This window comes from Apis cerana, linkage group LG11 (assembly GCF_029169275.1).
Source record: "Apis cerana isolate GH-2021 linkage group LG11, AcerK_1.0, whole genome shotgun sequence".
Lineage (NCBI taxonomy): Eukaryota > Metazoa > Arthropoda > Insecta > Hymenoptera > Apidae > Apis > Apis cerana.
The window spans coordinates 8,371,708-8,394,557 of NC_083862.1; the positions used below are offsets into that span (position 1 = coordinate 8,371,708).

At 31.5% G+C, this 22,850-nt stretch overlaps 1 protein-coding gene across 12 annotated transcripts in view; it reads right to left on the minus strand.

Annotated features, from left to right (window-relative positions):
- Positions 1-20,796, minus strand: part of LOC108002344 (hemicentin-2) — a 349,141-nt gene extending 328,345 nt beyond the window's left edge. For 10 of the 12 annotated variants that reach the window (XM_028669008.2, XM_017063971.3, XM_017063972.3 and 7 more), the window contains exon 1: positions 19,847-20,796. In XM_028669008.2, coding sequence (XP_028524809.2) covers positions 19,847-19,952 — 106 coding nt within the window. In that variant the 5' untranslated portion in view covers positions 19,953-20,796. The remainder of the gene's footprint in view (positions 1-19,846) is intronic. The other 2 variants (XM_062081666.1, XM_062081672.1) reach the window with 1 other exon arrangement.
- Positions 20,797-22,850: the final 2,054 nt, after the last annotated feature.

Genomic DNA, 22,850 nt, shown 5'->3' on the forward strand with positions numbered 1-22,850 from the left:
ATCCCCCTTTGTTAAACCACCGCAACAGATAACACGCAATATTTATTATCCGCGTTATTGGAAACCGTTAACGCAAACTGCGTTCCCCGATATTTCTTCCCATCGCGGAAACTTGAGGATTTCCCGGGGAAATAATAGGACGTTAAAAAATTGCAAAACACCCCAACCCCTATTCAAATGTTTCGTGTGAATTAAACATGAAATCAGCATCCTGAATGTGCTCGTTTCTATTACTGTTTTCCTGCCTTCTTCTCCTCCTTCACATTATTTCCATTATTCCTTGTACCCGTCCCTCTCTCTCTCTCTCTCTCTCTCTCTCTCTCTCTCTCCTTTCCTATACCCATCTCGCCCTTACGATCGATCGATGCACATTATATGCCGGCGCTTCTTCACGCTTTGAACGATGCGGATGAAAATGTTGTTGTTCAGACATACGAAGGGCTTGGAATTCGTATGCCTGCCAGGGAGCACAGTTCACCCCATAAATCACCGTGTGCAAATCTGCCGAACTATACTCCGTGGATGAAACTTTAACCAACCGATCGTTTATGCGGCGGGGTCTTTAATCTTTGTAATTGCTCCCTTTTCTTCTTTCGAAAATTTAACCACTCGCGGTATTATATTAAATCGATCGTTCGTGAGTGTGGATTTTTTTTTTTTTTGGTTTTTTGGTTATTAATTGCTTCGATTTTTTGATTATGCTTTAAAAATATATATGCATCGTTTTGAGAATTTTTAGTAAAAATATTGAAAAATTTGAAGACTGAAATATTCCTTTTTTTATTCGATTTTTTATTCAATTTTTTTTTTGTTTTTATTTAGAATTGTGTATTGATTGAATTTGTAACTTGTACGCCAATTGTACAGAAATTGGAATATATGTAATCCAGCGGATTTTTTTGAGTCGGATATGCAGATATTCTGTAGAATATTATTTATTTGTAATAATTTCAATTTTAACATGTTATTTCTAAATATATTGAAAATATAAAATTTCTTAGAATCATTATAAATCACTTTCTATCTCTCTCTTTCTAGATCACATAAAAAAATAAGCTATATTTTAAATAATGGATTAAATAATGAAATTATAAAAGATATATAAATCCAATTTTTTTATTTGACTTTCTCAAAAAAAAAAATAAATAAAATAAAATTTAATCTAAACTTACAATCAGTTACGAATCGATTCCTCCAATAAAAAATTTTTCTATAGTTGGTCGAATAAATCTTCGCCGATAGGGACGAATTTTGGAATCAAAAATTCTTTTTTTTTTTTTTCGAAAACACTCTCTCAATACACGAGGAAAATGGTCAAAATACACACCAGCGAACCGGATGAATTTACACGCGTCATCGAGCGAAACTCGGCCAATTTGTTTCCTCCCCCGGTTTTGCACGTGCCACGAAGAAAACACGTTGCTAATGGCTTCAATTTCGACCGTTCAACCCTCGAAAGTTTCGCCGCGACACGAGTTTCGAAACTTTCGTCGATGTTTTCGAATGCAGATGCATTGAATTTCGAGATTAGTCACCGAGAAATCACGTGCAATGATTCGTGATAAAATCTGTCCTTCGGAAACATCTTGGCGTTTCGATATCCCTCGAATTGTCTTCAATCGCCTGTGCTTATCGAAATCGAATCTCTCTAGATTCGAGATACACGAAATCTATTTTTGATATATCGACAGAAAATTGATAGAAAAGTTGTTTGTTAAAATAAAAGTTGTTGATAATAATTTTCGAAATAAATTATTCGTCATCCAATGATTAATAATTTTTAACACTCCATTTTCTTCGTTCAATTCAATTGTCCATAATTGAAATACTCATTATCCACTTATCGAATAATAAACAGCTTTATTTAAAAATAATCATTTTCATTCTACCTAGATTAAATCAAATCGGTTAATTAACTTTTCTTCCCCCGTCCATTAAAAGAAAAACATCAAACACTTTAAATCCATCGAACTTTCGGACCAACAATTAACGAAACGTGATTGTTCTACGAATAAAGGAATCGGGGGAGGATCGAAATTATCGAATTATTTATTCGTTCCAAGTTTTTTCCACCCGATTAAATCCTTTATTCGAGAACAATGAGGGAAGACGTCACGATCTATGGCGCGGTTGCTCGGTCTCGGTAAATTAGATTTTCCTAAATTCACCGTCAACCCGTCCTCTCGTCGAATGGTAGTTAAGCAGAAGCCAATTTTCCATCCGAGATTAGATCGTGCAAATGGTATCTGTACAGGTAAGGAATCACATCGTGAATAACCGTGTCCTTAGTTTAGGCCCGTGTATCACGCGAAAACGCCAATTACAGGCAAGTGTAATTGGGCTTTCGACAATGCTCGTTTCACCCGCATCCATCCCATTTTATCGGGACGTCCAACCGAGCCTGCTCGAAATCGTATTTTCGACTCGATAATTCGACTCGTTCGCGCATTTCCACGTTGCCGCTGTCGACCGATTGTCATCTACGAACGGGAGATGCGATTTTTGGAATACGGATTCACGCTCGGTGAAGTATTTCGTTGTTAGGTAGCGACAGTTATGAAAGATAACGTTTAAAAATTGGTTAAAAAGAACGTCATTTGATATATTTTATTAAGGAATATTTATCATTTTGAAATAAATCATTGATTCTTGAGTTCAAGTATGATTTAAAGAATGCATAAAAATGGTTGAAATATGGTCAAATGTGAAAAGAATGATGAGAATATTGTTGAAAAATGTTTATTGGTGGTTTATTTGAAAATAATAATTATAGAAATGTGAAGTTTGATTAATTAGAAAGTTTAGAAAAATTGGTACTTTGAAAAAGTATGATGACTCTAGAAATCGTTTCTTTTCTCTCTTTTTTTTTTTTTTTTGAAATGCGATCCATAGGAATAAAATCATGAATATTCGTGCTCTTGTAAATATTTATAAAATATTAAAATATATGGAGAAAAAAGAATAGATAGCGAAACAATTTTTTAAAGAATACTTTCAAAATTTAATTCCATCATATTTTTATAAAATTTAGATAGATAGCCTTTTAGAATCATCAGCAAAAATAGAATTTTGATAAAAATGATATTTCTTATAAATTCTTTGCCATATTATCATTCAAAATTACATATCTTTGAATTTATCTTCTTTTTCATACGATTTTGTAAATATTTACAATAATATACATTTATTTTTTTTCAAAAGCATGCAAGCTAAATAAACAATTATATATGAATATGATCGATATATGATAATATATTTGTTAAACGAGTAAATATCTTCGTTACAAATGGAATGAATCAAATTGAGCATATATTTATTAATGAATATTAATGAAACAGCATAAAAAGAAAATAATCGTAGCATAATAATTTCTTGCGATGTATCGAATTGTTGAACAAAGTTCAAAAGGTAAATTGTTCTTGATAATGGATATTGCAAGTGGGCTTTCAATTTGAATTGTTTTATGAACCGATTTAATGGTTCATGACACTTTTAAAGCTTCGTTTAAAGGTTGCTTTGACGTTTATATTGAATTAAATAAAGCGTTTTCACGTAACTCCGTAGAATTACGTGTTTATATATTTCAAAACTCCATGAATTTTATAGTCTCTATATTTCTTTCGTTTCCTTTCTTTTTCAATAGAGTAAGAAAGTGTCCAGTAATTGGATTAATATTTCTTATTCTCTTTCGTTTACTACCGTCCTTCGTTGTTAATTTATAAAACAGGATTTACAATTATACGTCACTGGTCACTATTCATAGAAATTACTATTTACTTTTTCTACTTAATCTTGGAATCTATATTTTTATTTAATTTTCATATTGAAGCACTGTTATTTTATTACTAGATTATGTAAAAAAAACAAAAAATTATTTCAGAAGATTCAACAATTCTTTTTCAGTGTTTCATAATATACATCAATATTTTTAATGACTATAATATATCAATGGTTTCAAATATTAAATAAAATATAATTTTTCATGAAGATTATAAACAGTTAATTACAAAAGATGTCATTTAGTATATCTTAAAAATTTTATATATGTGTGCATTCGAAAGCATGTCAATTAACTTTTTCCATGATGAAAAAAAGGCTCCCCAATATGCTGTTCAACACACCAAAAAAGTAATATACCATTGTAGATTTATCAATTCAATTAAATTCAATCAAATTAAGCCTTTCAGGTATAACGATCAATGCAAGAACATTGCACAAGGATATAATCATTTTTAAAAAGGATAGAAAAGGATACTGTATTGATCATTATGATCAAAACACAACGAGATATGAAAGGATCGTTGAAAAAGTGGAAAATTCGATCAGCTTCTGCATTTTCACCACCTGACAATATCGCTTGACCAAATTCTCTCGGGTTCGGTTTCACGCGGCAATCAATAACATTCGTGTTCACTAACGTTCCACATTCAATAATTCGCAGTTTCAATAACTTCGTATCCAATATTTATTGTATTCAATCGTTGGCAGCCGAGTATGGATGGGATATGCATTACCTTTCGCGGTGTAGCGGACTCGATGGTGAAAATTCGCGTTGATAAATGAGTAATGAAGCGATCGAATGTGGTGTTCCTAATCTCCTGGGCACGATGAAGAAATTTGCGTGATGAAATTTTCCATCAGTAATATTGGGCAAAGAATATTGGAAGTCGTTATTATCGATGTAGACAATTTTATGGAGCAATTGTTTCAAGTTCTGTTTTCAAGCAGAGGAGAGCATGAAAGAATAGTTTTAATTCTAGCATGCATCAGAAATAAACGTATTTGTCGTCTTATTAAAATTAGGTAAACAGCTATAACTTTAAAGATATTGATCAACGAGTAGAAGATTATTAGAAACGTGGATTTTTATCCTTTAAAACTCTTTTTTATTTATCCCGATACATCTTCCAATTCCTATGATATCATCGTGTAAAGAAAAAGGTAATTTTTGATTATTTACTATCTCTATCCTTGTCGTTTATTCGAATATCTCACTTGCATCTCGTCTCACTGAGTTCCAGACAAGTGACAGACGTAATTCCTGGAAGTATTTCCAAGAAAATATGTAGGTCAGAAAGTCATGAATCCATTCATAATTTCTTAAGCACTATGGAAACTTTGAATCCTTATATCTAACCGATTAATATATCGGGATAATTCAAAAAATGGGTTCAATGGCATGATTTCTTCTGTGTTTTGACAATTTTTAATTTTTTCTTATGTTTAATTTTTTACAAATAATATTGTATTTTATTTGAACAATAGTTATTTTTTTATAAAGTGTAACAAGATTTTTGCGAAAGAATATACATTAATATTATTACAATGATTCTTTATTTATTTAATATTTATTTAACGATTAAATTTGTTTATAAAAAATTCTATGCATCTAATTTTTTTAAATCGTAAATCAATAATCATTTATTTAGAAACAGTTGATGGTTTGGATTATTTTAAATTGGTCTATAAATTTTTATTGGAAGAAGAATGAAAGAACAACTATATAAATATAGCAATTTTAAATTAACATGGATCAATCTCAGTATATGAGAGCACAACTTACGAATGAATTCTTCTTTAAATAAAATCGTGCCATAAAGATATTAAATTTAATTAAATTAATATGGAAATATCATTCTGCATAACTTCTGCATAATTATTCAAATCTGAAAGAATTAAATTCTAATTTTTCCTACATGCAAGGCAAATTTACCATCAAATAGAATCAATTTATCGAAGTCGTCCAATATTAACAAATGAATTCGACAGGCGAATATAAAATATCTCCTATACTTTCTTTCTTATAAAGAATTCCCACATATTCGCAATTCATCGAGCTTGATGAAAAGAACAATTCTTTTCCCATTCCCATTCCCTTTTATTCTTCGGCAATATTTTTTATCGACGTAATATAAAATTTTTATTCAATATTTTTTCAATTTTGAAGTAAGTGTATGTAAATTATCTTACGATTTTCAAGTATATATTTAAGTAAATTTTTTTAACACGTAAAACATTTATCTAGAAAAAAAAAAGAAAGATGATTCGAAATTACGAATATGGAATGCAAAGTCACGTAATGTGTGTTAGAAACTTATGGGCGATCTCGAAAGTACAATATGACAGGAAGAAAACAAATATTTGTAATATCAGCATTTTTTTATATCATAAAAGAACCCCTTGGGACCACGTGCGACCAGCAGTAACAGTTTTTCCAGGACACCGAGCACGAGGAAAGGGTATCAACCCCGTCCACCCTTCCTCCAAATTTCTCTTCACTTCTTACATTAGACATGAGATACGAGTTTATACAACTTCTCGTTGCCCTGCTTTCTGTTTTCTAATTTGGGAGATGCTCCTTCCCTCTGGATAATTCCAAACGTCATATTGCACGAAATGTTTACAGCATTCTCTTACTGAAATGCTTTCTTTGTTACAGAGAACATTAAATTTCTTTTGGAATATTATGTAATCGATTGTAACGTTTGAAATTTTATTTTAATATCTGTGTTTGTAATGTGATGCTACATAATAATAAGATTAAATATGTTTTATTAATAACATCAGAAAAAATGTTTCCCATTGAGAAAGCACTAATTGTAATCGATTATACTTTTTCAAGTCAAAAAGCAACGATTTAATCTTCTTTAAACTAAAAAGACAATTTGATAAAGATACGATTTATCATAAAAGTAGATTAATCATATTAGTTGAAGAAACTTTTCGAAAAAATTAAGTAACCATTCTTTTTCATTTCGAATGGATAAAAAAAAACAGACATAATTTAATCTTCTTTTAAAATTAAAAGTTCGAAAAGTTCGAAAATTTGATAAAGATAAGTTTCCCCATAAAAGTATATTAATGGAAACATAATATCTTCCAAAGATTTAAATACATTTTTTACATTTTCTTTTTCTTTTCATTTTCAAAAGGAGATCATTCCAACAAAACTTTTAAAAAATAAAATCAAACTCCATCTATCTAACCGAATAGAAAAACTCGTCGGAAAAAAAAAAGATATCTTCAAAAATTTTAAAGTTGAAACGAAAGTTGAATGGAAGAAAAGAGCTTCGTTTCGAAACCAGTGTATTCCAGTTTACTGTTCAATTAGTATCCCGAACTGGCAATTTAATTCATAAGATCGGTGCAATCCCATCGAATCATTTTCGAATTCTGAAAAATGTTCGTTCACGAGGGTTGCAAAAAAAAAAAAAAAGAAAAACGAAACGAAAAATAAAAAATGCACCTGTATCAGCCTTTCTATTCCCTTCCCCTCCTCCCTTTATTTTTATTCCTCCGTCGATCGAACGAAAAATTTCGAGCCCTGATAACCGAGTTATCGGTGGCTTCTTTTTTTTCTTTTTTTTTTTTCGAACTCGTTATCACGTTTCGCCATAACCCATCGTGGAGATAGGGATGCACGCGTTAAAAATGCTCCGTGTACCCCTATTATCGTCGCTAAAACCCGCCTAGCAATCTTCACGCGAGCCAACGATATCGGATTTTTGCGAAATTCCATTCGTTAACCGTGGTCAAATGTTTCCTGGTTATATGAGCTAATGAATCGTTACAATGCATTGTCTGGTTTTCGTCGCCCGTCCATTGAAAATGAATATCGATCGATGAATTATCCGCAATAATTGTCTTCCGTGTTATTATTTTATTGTTATTTTTTCTTTCATTTATTTTTGACTCTCGATTAATGGTATCGATAATCGGTTGATTCACTTTCAAATCGGACGATGAGGATTGAGAGCATACGGCGGACAATGTGAAAAGGCTCTTAAGATTATACTATATAGGCGAACGTTAGCAACAAGATGAACGACTAATTCAAACCAATATAATGTTCAATGCAACGAGAATTGCATTGAAGCGGCGAGAAGAGGAATTACGATTCGTCGTGTTTTTATTCCTAGCTTCCTCTTAGTCTATTTCGTTGATAATCTTGAATATTTAATTAGATAATTTTTAGATTGGATATTTTTTATTTGTAACCATGTATCATTGTTAATGTAGAATTAATATGGACGGATAAACGTTGCATCGTTACATGTCAAAATACCGTAAATACGATGTTACGTAATGATAGGTGAATAGAAATGGATATATCCGGTTAGATGTTATCTCGTTAGATGCTCATCCTCGTATCACGCCATTGTAATAGGCAAAATTAACTTATTTTTAATTTAATATTTTTTTGTAAATACTCGTGTTCCTCGAGCTCGTCGATCATATCGGATTGTAAATTATTAACGAGGAGAAGAAAGATGGATATATTCGTCGATAATCTTGACTTTCGGATTGGTTTTACGTTTAGATAAATTTTTAAAAGCATAGACGATGAAAAGAAAAAAGGCTAAAATTTTAACGTTTTATTACAATAATTATAGAATTGATATTGAAATTCGATGTGAAATTAATTTTTGTTTACATGTATTCAATATCGTGAGATTTGCATCGAAATGAAAGGAAAACATTCAAAAGGTAAACGAAGAAGGTTTGGATCATTTATGAAGAGACCTTTGTTAATATTGACATTTTCATTTAAATAGAAGAAGACATATCGAACATCTACTATTACAAGGAAGTTCATATCATATATGAGGTTTATTAATATTAGTAATAGGTAATGTTTTGTTTGACAACCTTGAACCAACATACCTCTAATAAACCAAATCACTTCTATTTACGTTCAATATGTCGTTCAAAGAAACTCACTTACGATATTCGAATATTCAAATAACATAAATTAACATTACAGCGAAACAATCGATTATAGAATTTATGTTGATTAAATATTTTTTACTCTCTCGATTAGTACTACGAGCCCTTTGTTCCCCTAATCACTATTATCTATTATCCAAATACTATAAATACTATAAACGAATATTATATTAAAATATCTTTCACTAATGCATGTATATATATATTTTTTTTTTATAAAAATGTTACATACGAAAATTTCCTATGAATCTATATTGAATATTGTAGCACCAAGTCTTCCATAGTCATTGAAATAGAAACAAATAGCAATGATATAGCAAGAGGGCATCTGGCGTAGGGGATAGTGCGTCGGCTTCCAAACCTGAGGACCTCGAGTTCAAATCTTTACTGATCTTCTCTCCCATTTTTCTTCAGTTCCTACACAATTGAAGATGGAGGCACTCTCAACCAGAGAGCTACACACATCTAACGCACAAGGAAAACATCCAACAACTGACAGAAGGGGCAAACATCAAAGGGAGAGGAACGCGTGAAGAAAAAATACCTTCACGATTTTATAAAAGTGGGGGTGTTTTTCGCGTGTTTTCCAATACTTTGAAAATAGCTCAGTTTATACTGTTTAAAAATTTAAAGTGAGTGTTCCAGTCAAGTTGTGTGTGTTTGTGTATTATTATTAATTAATACAGCTTGTATTATTAATTAATACAAGCCTCTAGAAGATTGCCTCCGTTGCTCTTGGAGTAGAAACAAGATAACAACGAGAAGAAGGTAATAGAGGAGAGAAGCGACCAGTACAGATAAGAGTTGAGGTCCTTTCTGCTTTTCAGGATTGAATCGGCAAATCAAATCCTGGCTAGGTGTTCCCTCATATTTTTGCATATTTATTGATAAAATTTTAAATTTTATAAATAGATATTAAATAAATAAATATATTCATGAGAGAAATAATCAGAATATCCGTGGAAATTTTTCATAAAATTTCTCGTCAGGATACGTTAATTATTATTACAATATGTTTTGATTATACTTGTAAAATATATATTTTAATAATTTTTAATATTAGAAGATATTATTATTTTAATAAATCTGCAATCTAAATTATGAAATAAAAAATAATTTTATAAGTACGAATAAATAAATGATACGTTTCAGATTAATTAATAATAATTTGAAATTAATAATAATTTCTTTTCCTAATTAGAGAAATAAAAGAAGAAATAGAGAAATTACTTATACGAATTTTTTCATACAAGTATACATATAATGGATGTTTAAAAAAATTATTATTATAATTATTTTAATAACAAGATGCTTTTATCGATTAAGGACAAAGAAATTTTCTTCACCTTGTTCACGATATTTTTTTTTTTTTTTATTTCAAAACATGAAAAGATAATGAAAGGAAGTTTATCAAGTTTCGGTATTTTAATTGAAAAAATTTATCTCGCAGTCAAAGGAGAAATTTATTTAACGACAAAAGAAAGAAAAAGGGGGAGAGGGAAGCAGAGAAATCTGTGTCCGACAAAATTCTCTTGAAAAAGCCGAGCAAAATCCTCTCTGTCGCAGGGAAGGGGAGGAAAAGAGGAGATGAAACGAACTTTAATCACAAGTGAAAATCGGGAACAGCGATCGGAGACGTAACTGAAACTGAAACAACCGACAGGACGCGTTAAACGAACTGTCAAAAATACAGAGTCGACGAAACTGTGTTGTCACGCTCTGTACTGTGGTAAAACTGGAACGTGTTGCAGATCAATGTCGATCACGGCTCGAAAGTTTAACTGTTAGCGATTTCACTCTGAATTATCTCTTGTCTTCCGCCAAAATCGGATTAGAATTTTTAAAACGTAATTGAAACGTTGAGACTATTTAGTTAGAATTCCATTTCGTCTATATGGAAAATGGATAAATAATTATTCTATTTCGATATATTTCGATAACATTGACATTTATCAATAAAAATGATAATAATCTGTTTCAATACCTGCTCCAACGTTTCATCACTTCGATTCGCCTAAATTATTTTCTTTATTTGCATCTTGTTTTTTTCAATTCTTCTTCGTAATGAAATGTTTATCTCCAGTCACCGCCAAATCGAAAATAACAGGATTATCGATAATTACGAGAAGGAAATATTCGATCGACGGGTTTTATTCTGGCAAATGACGCATTTTAACAACGAACCATTAATTCTGCGCATTCGCGCGTTACACCACAGTTCCCTCTAGCATATAGGCGAAATGTTTATTTTTGTCGTCAGAATTCACGCTGTTTCAGCCACCTCTAGAGTACGCCTATTTTAAGCGTGTTACCGCTTCTAGGAAAGTTGTTGGGTATGTGTTCGACGATAAAACGCGCGAGGCTCGTTTGCCGGGTTAAATCTTATTAAGGTGATTCAATTAGAAACAAAGACTTTATCAAGAATCTATGGAGAAAGTGAAAGCAACTTCTACCTTACATTGCGTATTCTTCCTGTTTCTGTCTTTTGTGAGAAGATTTGTGAGAACGGTGGCAGAGTGGTCGTTCCAAAGTTTTGCCTTTTCGACAGCTGACAGAAGATGAGTTTATAAATCGTTTAATAAACTTTGGTGTTTACTATTTCAAGTTTTACGTTGGTAATTCTTTTATCTCGGTCTATAAACGTCAATTTTAACTTCTATAACGTGTTACATTAAGTTCAAACGTTGGCTGAAGATACATTCCTTTGGGGAATTTTCGTGTTGAAGTATAATAATTACGTTCAGAATGTTGTTGCAGAAAATTTTGAAATTTTCACTCGACTATAAATGTTTATGATGTAAATTTATAAGAATTATTTATAGTGATAAACTTTTTATATGAAACTCATACGATCCCCTCTCTTCTCAATTAATATAGTTTAAATATTAGAAGTTCAAATCTTGAAACTTTTACTCTTTTTGCTAATTTCAATTTAGTTCGAAACATTCTTTAATAACAAATTCCAAGTACGGAGAGATTTTGAAAACTTGTTGAAATATAAACCCTTCGATTTTATTGTAAATTATAAATTTATCACGGAAGGAAAGAATTCGTTTCAATACAAACATATTTAATAATATTAAGATAATAAGATAATTTTATGAGCCAAAATTATAATACAATAAACCTCGCTTCTCATCCTAATTCGACTAAAGAGTTTCGAGTAATCATGCATAACCAGAGAATAATTATTAATGGCAAACAATGTGTATTGAGCGTATTATCCAAAAACGTTTCATTGTCGCAGGTGTTATTAAAGCCGCATCGGCTAGCCTGTGATAAAGCAGCTCGAGTCAACAACGGGGAGTGACAACCATTATTCCCAACTCTTTGCAATTTAATTAAACGGTATCAAAATTGTTCGAGTTGAACAATTGAATCGAATTACGAATCTTAAATATTAGCCTTGCACCCTGAGTTTCCTAACCAAGTTTGAATTTCTATCCGTATTTAGTATTCAAAACTTGATGAAAATATGAAAATATGATTTTGCATTATATCGAGGGAGTGGTTGTTAAAGAAACGAAAATTTCTTTAACATTTTCTTGATTGAGATACATATTCAGTGATAAATTGAATGTGAATTTGATAAATTGTTGACGACTATTCAGTTTAATGAAATGAATGATTTGAGAAATGTAAAAATCTTTTGTGTCAAAAATTTAAATCTTAGAGCATGTTACTTTGAAATGAAATGATCGTTCTCTCGACGATATTTGAATTTTTTGTTTATTAAATTTTTGACACACGAGGCATGACGTACATTTTTCAGTCATATTGATAATGGATGTGTTTTATTAGGATTCAATTTTTATTTTTAAAAAAATTGTATTATCGCGGTTTTGTTTTTGATACTCTTCATATCAAAGTGCAATGAATAATTAAATAATCGTTACTAAAGCTTGCAAAGCAATGGTATATTCAGATTTTATTTATATTAAATTTCATAATATAATTCTCATAATTTGAATTAATGTAACGTTGCATATAATTAAAAATAGTAACTTTGTAATCATAATAAGTGCAATTATATATTATATTTGAATACATTTATTTATTTTATAATTATTTTTAACGAATATGATGCGTATTAATTATGAATTAATCACAAATTCAAGATGACTATAATTTGTTTACAAAGTGTTTACAATTTTATGCATTACGTTAATTCTGCTACTGTTATATTTTAGATACTATATTTAGATATTATTAAATCACGAAATTTCGATATTTATTTCTGAAATAATTAGTAGTTACATTTTAATCATCGAAGTGTAATAATTATATCGATTCTAAAATTATATTTACGTGTTCCATAAATAATTAATCTCTCGAGAGATACACTGATACATTTAAAATAAAATAAAAATCAAATATTTGGAATAATATAAAATTTTCATGGAAAATTTAATTTTTCCGAATAAAAGATTTCATCATTTGCATCATTTTTTTCCCCCTCTCGTCTCTTCAACTATTTTATACTCCAACATTAATTAATTCATCCCCAATGAGATTAAATTCGCGTCGAAACTCGCAAATTTCAATATTAAAAAATCAAACGCGTACAACACGTTTCACGGTAAATTTCCATCAAGCAAAATATTCTTTCCTCCGATTTAAATTAAAACAAATTTCATCTCCTACAGTGCACCGTATCAAAATCGTTGACAAGCTTGATACCGTAAATTTCGCTCGTGCCAATAAAAGATGACTTCTCGACAACCCGCCAACAATTTACATAATCGCCCGCTTTGAATATTTATTCCACAATGGAACAATGAAACACGTTTGACGTTTCCACGACGCGCGAACGAGTAATTAAAGAGTTCTCCGTGAGATTTTTTGGAAAAGTTTCATCCAAAGGGACGATCATTTGTCCAGGTCGAGAAACAAATTTGGAATTTCGCAAAGACGAACCCGCTTCGCCGAACTCGATTCCGCGAGTCGAGTCGTTAATCGTGAGGCTGTCAAGAACTGGAAAACCTGCTCGAACTGGAGTCGCTTTTCCAATATTTAAAAGTTTCGACGAAAAATAAACTGGCCACACTCGTTAAGGCTTCAGAGACATGGTTTTTAACCGTGGTTTAAAATTATTTACCTTCCGGAGAATTCTCGTCGAGAAAGTTTGGGGATTCTAAAGAAAGCATTATTCCGAAAGCAATTTCCAATATTTCGAAAAATCTGATGAAAAAGCTTCTTTTCGGATGAAAATGTTTCAATTTTCGTGGATTTTTTGGCTTGAAAATGAGTGAAATTGTGAATTATACGGAAGTTTGAGGTTGAAATTGCGATGAATAAAGAATTTTCTTCGGTTTCGAGAGCGTAATTGTACAATTTTCACTTGATGACAGTGATACAGTGATATATAAAATTCGAGTATATGCCAAATACAATTTATATGCAATTTTTGTATATTATATGATCATTTGTTAAATCTAAAGAATTCTTTCATAAAAAATATACGATGCTTCTCGAGTTCCAAAAACGTTTGTAATTTCTTTCAATAATAATAAAAAAAGAAATTCCAAAAATGAAAATTAAAATTATAAGCACGTCACTCTAAAACCGTTCACTAAAGAAATCAAATGAATAAAAATAAAAATAAAACGCAGAAACGAGATCACAGTGCAAAAAAATATCAATCCATTCGTTCCATGTTTATTTTCTCAAGTTTCATTCCAGCAAGAAGCTAATACGCGAGTGTATGCGTATCTTTATATAAAAAGAGAAGAGAAAGTCTGATCCGCGATAATTCTTATTCAAATCAAAAGACTATTTTAACTTTAAAATAGTTATCTTCCTAGCAAGAACAAACAACGAGCTGGAAACAAAGATTTCCCTCTGAATGATGAGAGAGGGTTACCTCATTATGGGGATTAAAATTCCTCGACCTCTTAATTCGCCAAAGTTTATACGCGAATTTAGTTCAACTCCAATAACTTTCATCCTCGTTTTATTTCATAAATTTTTGATCATATTCATTTTTCTATTTTTTTTTTCTCTTTTATTTTTTATTTGCACCGTGTTTAAAGCTCGATATTATCGGAAAAATTTACGAACTTCGTTCGATGAATCGCACATACTATAAATGTATTGGAATAATTAGAACAAGTACTTCTTTTCAGAGATCGAATGGAACTTTTTGGTTTAGTTTTCGATCGAGATCGCGAATTTAAAACTTTTACTTTAATAGGATAAGTGGACTTATAAATATACAGATATGATGGAAATCGAAAGGATGAGAGAATGTGAAAATCTACTTCATTGAAATTCTACGTATGATTGAACTTGTATCGTCTTTTTTTTTAACTTAATATTTCTCGAAAAGAAATTTTTTGAAACTCTTTCGTTCTTGATTTCAAATATTCGATATTAATGATACTTCGTTTCGTTAATTTAATTAAATTCCACGTAATTGATATGTTTTACCGTGAAATTGAGCGTAGAATTTTGACTCACAAAATATGATAAACGCAAAATTAATAATTTCTAACCAAAAATTCAAGGAGAAGAGATTTTCTAGACCAACATTCGTCATATTATGAAGAAAAATAAGAAAAAAACGAATAATAATACTCTAGAGAAAGCAGCGTCTATAGAAGCAGATATAAAGCAGCTGAATCAGCTAAACCATTGTTTGAAAACTAAAGAATAAGATTTGTGCTTCTGTTCCAAATCATGCAGAAATTGCTGCTAACAGTTCTAGAAGAATCGTATTCTCTAAATTTACAACGTAGACAGGAGTACATCAATGTAATAACAATCCTAAATATGAAATACGAATATTAATTGTGAGAAACATTGATAGAGAAAAATATGTGTATAATTATTTTTTAATATGAAATTTAAGAAAATTTGAAACAGGCATGTGAAAGTATAGACTTTATTATTTAAAATGAGATTGATTTTTTTCCTAAAGTTATATAATAAACGTAATCTTGATAATATTTAAATTATATTTCATAAATGTTCACAAATCGTATGGAAATCCACGTCGTTAAATTCTTCAAACTTTAAACATATTTCGCCGAACTTCAACAAAACTTGACGTGTTACTTGAATCAACTTCGCTAAACTATTCATAAATCCTTTCCCTCCTAACAAAACACGAACTAAACTACATCTCCAACTTTGTAACAACTATTCTACTAAAAAATTCAATCTATAAAATATATTATAAATATCATACTTTCGTGTAAATAATAAATAAACACAATCTTTCCATCCTCGATTAACTAAACATAAATTTCCTCTTCTTAAACTCAAATTTTATCACTTTATTAATTTTATTAATTTTCGCATTAATATCAAGAAAGCATTTTCTTCTTAAAAGTGTATACAAAAAAAAACCGTGGCATTTGAAACAATTTAAAATCGAAAATAAACATTTTTCACGTTCAATTCATTAATCAACAGGAAAAATTCGTTTTCAAAATGATTAATGAAAGATCGCGGTTATATAATCCCGCGGCAAAAGGGTGAAATTCTTCCAAGTTCATTAACTTCTTACCAGCCGCTGTACAGGATATCCCGGAATTTCTCACGAGGCCGCGAACTTGATAATAAACGCCACGAGTATCCGCGAGTATGGCGTTGCCTATCCCCCTCGCAACGACGTGCACCCCATAAATTGTTGCCCTCGCGGGATACACAAGCGCGAAAACTTTATTCTTTCCTCGTTTCGATTTCTTCGCCCGCCCGCTTATACCCGGCCACCGTATGCAAATATCGCCTCAGCCACGTCTGGATGGTCGAATTCTTGCCGCAATTTTCTTCCCCCTCCTCCCTTCCCTCGATTCTCGATACCGGGGAAGATCGACGAAAAAGCGTTTTATACGGGGATGAAAGGCTTCCGCGTGCACCCCTTACGTCGAAGAGAGGAATATTTTAAAAGAAATTGAAGATTATGGCACCGTGTGCGATGTTCGAAGCCATCAAAGAAGGCAGGTAAAGATTATACTTGTTATTGTAATTTATGCGGAATTCTTTTTTTTTCTCGCGCGCCCGTGTACATGTGTATCTGTGTGTTCTCCGTTTATTGTTTTTCTTAAGAGAATAGGATATTTCGTTAATTTCTTTATCGTGTTATGTCACTCTATGCGATGTGATAATTTGAAGAATTGCTATGATTTATTATTGCATTACATTGTAGTAAATGATATGCTTTTATATTTTTGGGAGAATCAGAATTTGATATTAAAAAATTAGGAATTGTATTGATTTTGTGATTAATTCGTGTTGATGTCAAATAGAATGTCAAGTCAATAAAAAACATTATTTCACATGATCGTAATATATATGTTTAATATTATAATAAATTATTGTTCATGCGTTTCAAAGACATGACAGTGAATCGTTTGTAAAAATTATTGAAATATTCATAAAGAATTTCTATGGAAATAATTCATCATGGAGAATGTTTCGACGAAAATAAATCCTTATATTCTTTCACCGTATGAATACCAGATAAATTTATTAAATTATCGTGCTTATCCTTACTCTAATCCATTCTTTATATATGTGGAAGCATACATATTAAAAAAACACTATTGCTTTATTCTTTGAAATTATGTTATTTAAAAGTTTTTTTAAATTTATCAATGAAATAGTATATCTATTTTTAATCTTTTCAAATAGAGAATATTTTTTAAAATATTGCTTCTAATTCTCTAAAAACACGATATAACTATTTTAAATAGAAATTTATTTCAAAATTACTAAATTTACATTAAAAAGAAGAAAAGAAAAATTTCTCGTATATTCGTCGCACTTTTATTTCTTTCTTAATTTAATTTAACGATACATCATGATAAAATTTTCTAGAACAGAAAAAGGATAAACAAAGCAACCGACCTATATATTCCTTGATCCACGAATTACGAAAAGCAGTTATACCTCGCAAGATGTTTACAATTACTCTATTTCTGGCGCCTGGAAATGCGAAATCGTCGCTCATCACCTTGGAAACATTAGCGTCTTATACACAGCGAACATTAGGTTCCTTTCTGAGTAATCAATTCCATTAGAAACCATAAAAAATGAGGTTACAATGGTCAACTTGGTCGGTAAATAAACCGATAAATTTGTGCAAATAAAAAGAAATATATTCTACATGTGGTCAGTCATTATTTTTTAAGAAATCCGTAATTGTTACAGCTATAATTTCTTTGAATCATTTCGTAGATTATATTCAATTTTGAATAAAATATTTCACGTCTATCTCTAAGAAACTAAAAAATATTTTTAAAAAATGGAATTTTTTTTAAAGAATTCGAAATATTTCATTGACAGCAATGAGCAACTTTATGACACGAAAAAGTTAATCAATCTGGAAATCTGAAACTCATAACCGATGAGAATATACATTGGATGACAAAAACTTCGAAAAATTTCGTGTTCAAATGTCAATGCAATGAGGAGAAATTAACTCGTTTTTTCTCATTTCGAGACGAGCGTGGATATGACGAATGTGGAAAAATTTGTTCTAAAACAAGCCAAAACAATCCGTCAGAGTTTCGTTGTACGATATCCAAATTGTGATCGAGCTCTCGATTTCTATCTCGCTCCAAGATTCCGCGTAATCTATAAATATGCATCGTGCTTGAATTCGCCAGACTTCGGTCACGTTACATATACGTATACGTTACACAAAGAATTAACATTTTTATTTTATACCGTTCTTAAATTTCACGTTTTATTACACGCAATAATTTAATATACATGCATTCATTCGCTTGATGACAAGGAGAATAGAATAATATAAGTTTTACAATTGAAATTAAATAAAATAGATAATTTATTCTATCTAAGTATATACTTATTTTGCAAAATAATAGAATTATTTAATATTCAAATAAAACGTGATAAGATTAAAGATTCTGTTTCAATTCTGAGAGATTTTTGGAAATGTGTACATTCGTACTAAATATATCGAACGTTTATATATGAAAAGACATGTTACGTCATTTTTCAATTTTATAAATCCTAATCATTGCATTTGTTATAAAGAAACATCACTCTTATTTTTGTTTAAGTTATAAATATCGTATTTTATATTCAAAGATATTTAAATCGATGATTTATATTTTCTTGGAGATGTGCGAGGAAGATATTTCCATTTCTAGTTTCCTAATTACAGCAATGAATACTACAATGAACAAATTGGCACTAGAATTCATTCGTTACATCACGTTTGAAAATATACGCACAATAATTTCAACAAAGTTATCGTTTAATATCACTGATATAACTAATAGGAAAAATTTGATAAACAAAATAAAAAAAAGAATATAGAAATCACAACTCAATTTTATATACGATGTAAAATATCCTACACATATACAATACTCTACACTTTGTGTACATATCTTCATCTTGACATTAACGATAAAAACATTTCACCATAACATAACACGTTTCATTCATTACGTGTATGATAACAATAACACAAAAACATTCTTTTCCCAGAAAAGGAACGCAAAACTTCGTCATCGCGTATCCACGCGTGTACATCTCCCCTTATTTACACAAAACATCGTGCATTTCCACGTAACAAGAGACCAAAGCCATTAACCCTGATCACCAATTGAAATTACACTTTGTGCGTCGCGACCGATATTTCGTGGCGTCGTGTTCCTCGAACAACAACGACAATCGACAAAGCTTGTTTATTCGAGTCCAAGTAACTTATCCGCTCTCTGTAACAATCACGAGTTCGATAAATTTCGTAAAACGCGCGACAACAAGCCGGGGTTCTAAAAAGCGGGATATTTTTTATCGCCACAGTCACTGGAAATTCTCAAGAGCTCGTTTTCACGAGTTTTTCGTAAATTCTATTGCGAGCCATTTGTACACGCGTCCCTGTTCCCTTTCTATCTACGTTTTTCTTCGGAATATCTAACTATTTCTCGTAACTTACGATCGCGAAGTTTCTGTTACTTCTAATCTGTCACATTTTTTAAAACGTTTCTGAGACTTTAAAGATTAAAGTTTCTTAAAAAATAATCAACACTCGTAAGCAATTAACTTTATATGGATCGTTTCTAAGATTAAGAAAAGAATAATTTAACGTTAATTCTACATCGTGTCTCGGATTACAAAATATCGAGAATAAACTCACCTCTAACACACTGGAGAAGCTGGACAAAGCCTAGGAGCGTGAAGAGGATCATCCTCGTCAGATCCCTGTCCGTAATCCTGCAAGGTAAATCCTGTCCACTTGCCATCCCAACGACGAATCAAACGACGAGGCAAACGAAACTCGACTCAATAATTCACGCACCACATTCGTCGGGTCACTGTACCGTGGATATATCCTTCTCTCACGGCCAACACACAACTCACCGACCAATATTACCCTAATTTTCAAACAACAGGTCGCGTAGAGATCGTGGAGTACAGTTTCCTGCACTGTTCTCGGCCGTGGTTGGCCAGTCAGGACCCGATACTCAAGCCGGATCGTGGATACCCGGAACCGCTAGTTCCAAGATTTTCCCACGGAGATCGATCTTCCCGCGGAGCATCCGATCCAACACGCCGGGATCACAGCGAATCCATTGGAAACACGACATACACCAACCTGCTGGGTAAACGTAGCAAATCTGGACCCAAGGATGGAGGCCGTCAGATTGACGGAAGCGTGTCACACGGAGGGACGAAACGGAGCACGTGCACGCTCGATAAACGGCGGGCTAGTGCAGCCAGCCACTGGACGGGAAGGGAGAGAAACTGGAGGTGAGAATCGGGTCCGAGGGCGTCGACAAGCTGCCACTTGGCTAGGTAAGAAACTCCTGGTACCCTGAACGAAGGATATAGCGCGCGATATAGAAATAGGAGGAGGAGGATCGCTCTAGAACGACGCCTTTTACTATGTTAGAGAGTAACAATCACGTCGAGAGATGATCAGGCACCGTGCACCGTGTGTATCTGTGTGTGTGTGTGTGTGTACTGCGTGTGTTTTCGACGAGAGCGACGATAGAGATAGGAGAGAGGCCGCGAATAACGTGCCGGAATACCGTGGTGGCACGACGCGATACGACCGATTCGTACGCTCACCCGAAACTAAGCGGTTCTTGGCGAACGGCGCGCACCTGTCGTTCCGCGGGTCACTGCGCATGCTCCTACGAAGGAAGCCGACTCTGCCACCGCCAGCTCTCGTCCATCCGGGGTGGCGGCAGGTGGGAGAAGCGTGCACACGACCGTGGAAAGGTGGTGGAAATGTCCTGCGAATTAAGATTTCCTCATGGACCTAAAGGGTGGGTATTATTTCCCATGGATTGCTGTTTCGAATTCGTTTTCTCGATTCGCTTTGATGTTTCATGTACGACGAAGTTTCAGGATATACGAATGCGTCGTTTTCTTGGTGAGAGTTAAGTTGAGATAGTTTGAGATAATTTTTGAACGAAGGGATACGTATTTTTCTAGTCAGAGTTATTGGGTATTAAAAAATAGTTGGCTAAAATTTTGAGTAAAGTTATTATTTCTCTAGGTTCCAATCTTACTTTGAGAAGATTTTTTAGTAAGTTTTATTAATTTTTAATCTCTTTTTTGAAACAAGTGGGATAAGGAAATATACGAGAATTGATGTACTTGTGCATTTTTGCAAAGAATGATTTATATTTGCTTTGATAAATATATGAATTATGAAAATATAATTCATATTATGAACAAACTAATTTTTGTATCTTATCTTTAGAATTTTGTTTCCAAAAATTTGTTTAATAGAAAATATATATTTTATTTTCTTTAATAATTTAATTTGCAAATTAACAATCCGTGATTTGAATTAATTGTTGGAAAAAAAGTTATCGATACCGAGTTTCTGGAAAATATGAAATAATTTATATGAACTTTCAGTAGAATGAATCAGTGAATGAAGATGCCGCGTGTTATCGATTAATGTGTAGGTATATAGATATAAATGTGTTCTATCTCGAGCAGAACTCTTCTTTCTTTATGATATCCTTTAGATTTCTAAATAACTGAAGATGTAAAGATGAGATTTTCTGTATTTATCTATAATACTTTAGATATCTAATTGATTATACTCATGTCCCATTTCTAACACTTTTGCAAGTAATGTGCGAGAAATGAAATTTTTAAATTGAATATTATATTTAAATTGAATAACAAATTAAATTTCGTTTCAAATAATTAAATAATTTAATTAAAAAGAAAAGAAAATATTTATTACAACAAATTAATCTTATTTAAATTATTTTTTATACTTAAAATCTTTTCTTTTCCAATAGCTTTGAACAATTATAATAATCCATTATATAACCTGTTTGTCAGAGATCAGGATAGTCAGATATTATTAGTATCGTTTATGACCACCCTATTGTGGCCGAACATCTGTTACCTCTGGCGTCACGCTATGTGATTTCACATGTTATGGGAACGCCTGAAAGACTTCACTTTTTCATTCCTTAATTCAAAGAACGAATCGTTTCTAAAATAAATATTTTCATCGTTCATCGTCAAATCAATTATAGAAAAATATCAAATTATTAATATTTCAGATGCTAATCTCTGAATTTATTATTATACGAAAGGGATTTATTTGAATACTTTATTTTTAATAGTTTGTAAATACATAGAAAATTTTGTCGCGATAATATTATTTATTCGAATAATGGGTTTTAAACGAAATAATCTTATTCAAATGAAATTGTTTTAATCCAGTATAATTCTTCGTTGAGACTGTAATCGACAGTGATATGAATTTTCCATCGTTATTATTATATTTTATTATGTTACTGTATTACATTATGCAAATACCTGTTGTATAACGACTTTGGCCATGACGTATACACATGACATAAATGGAATAAAATTACCAAACAAAAAGGACACGTTTATAATTATAAATGCTTGTATTTATAAATAATCCTTTTATAAATTTCAACAAACAAGATTTCACAAACTCGTATAACACGACAAATTATTATTCTCAAAACTTTATACATCGTATATAAAAATATAAGATCCAAAAAAAAAAAAACGATTCATCATATCTTCATCGATTATCAATGATCGATGAAAAATTTGAACGATCCCTTCATGCTAACAAACTATAACTATAATCATAGATCGAACAGTTTCAAACGTGTTCAAATACGTTA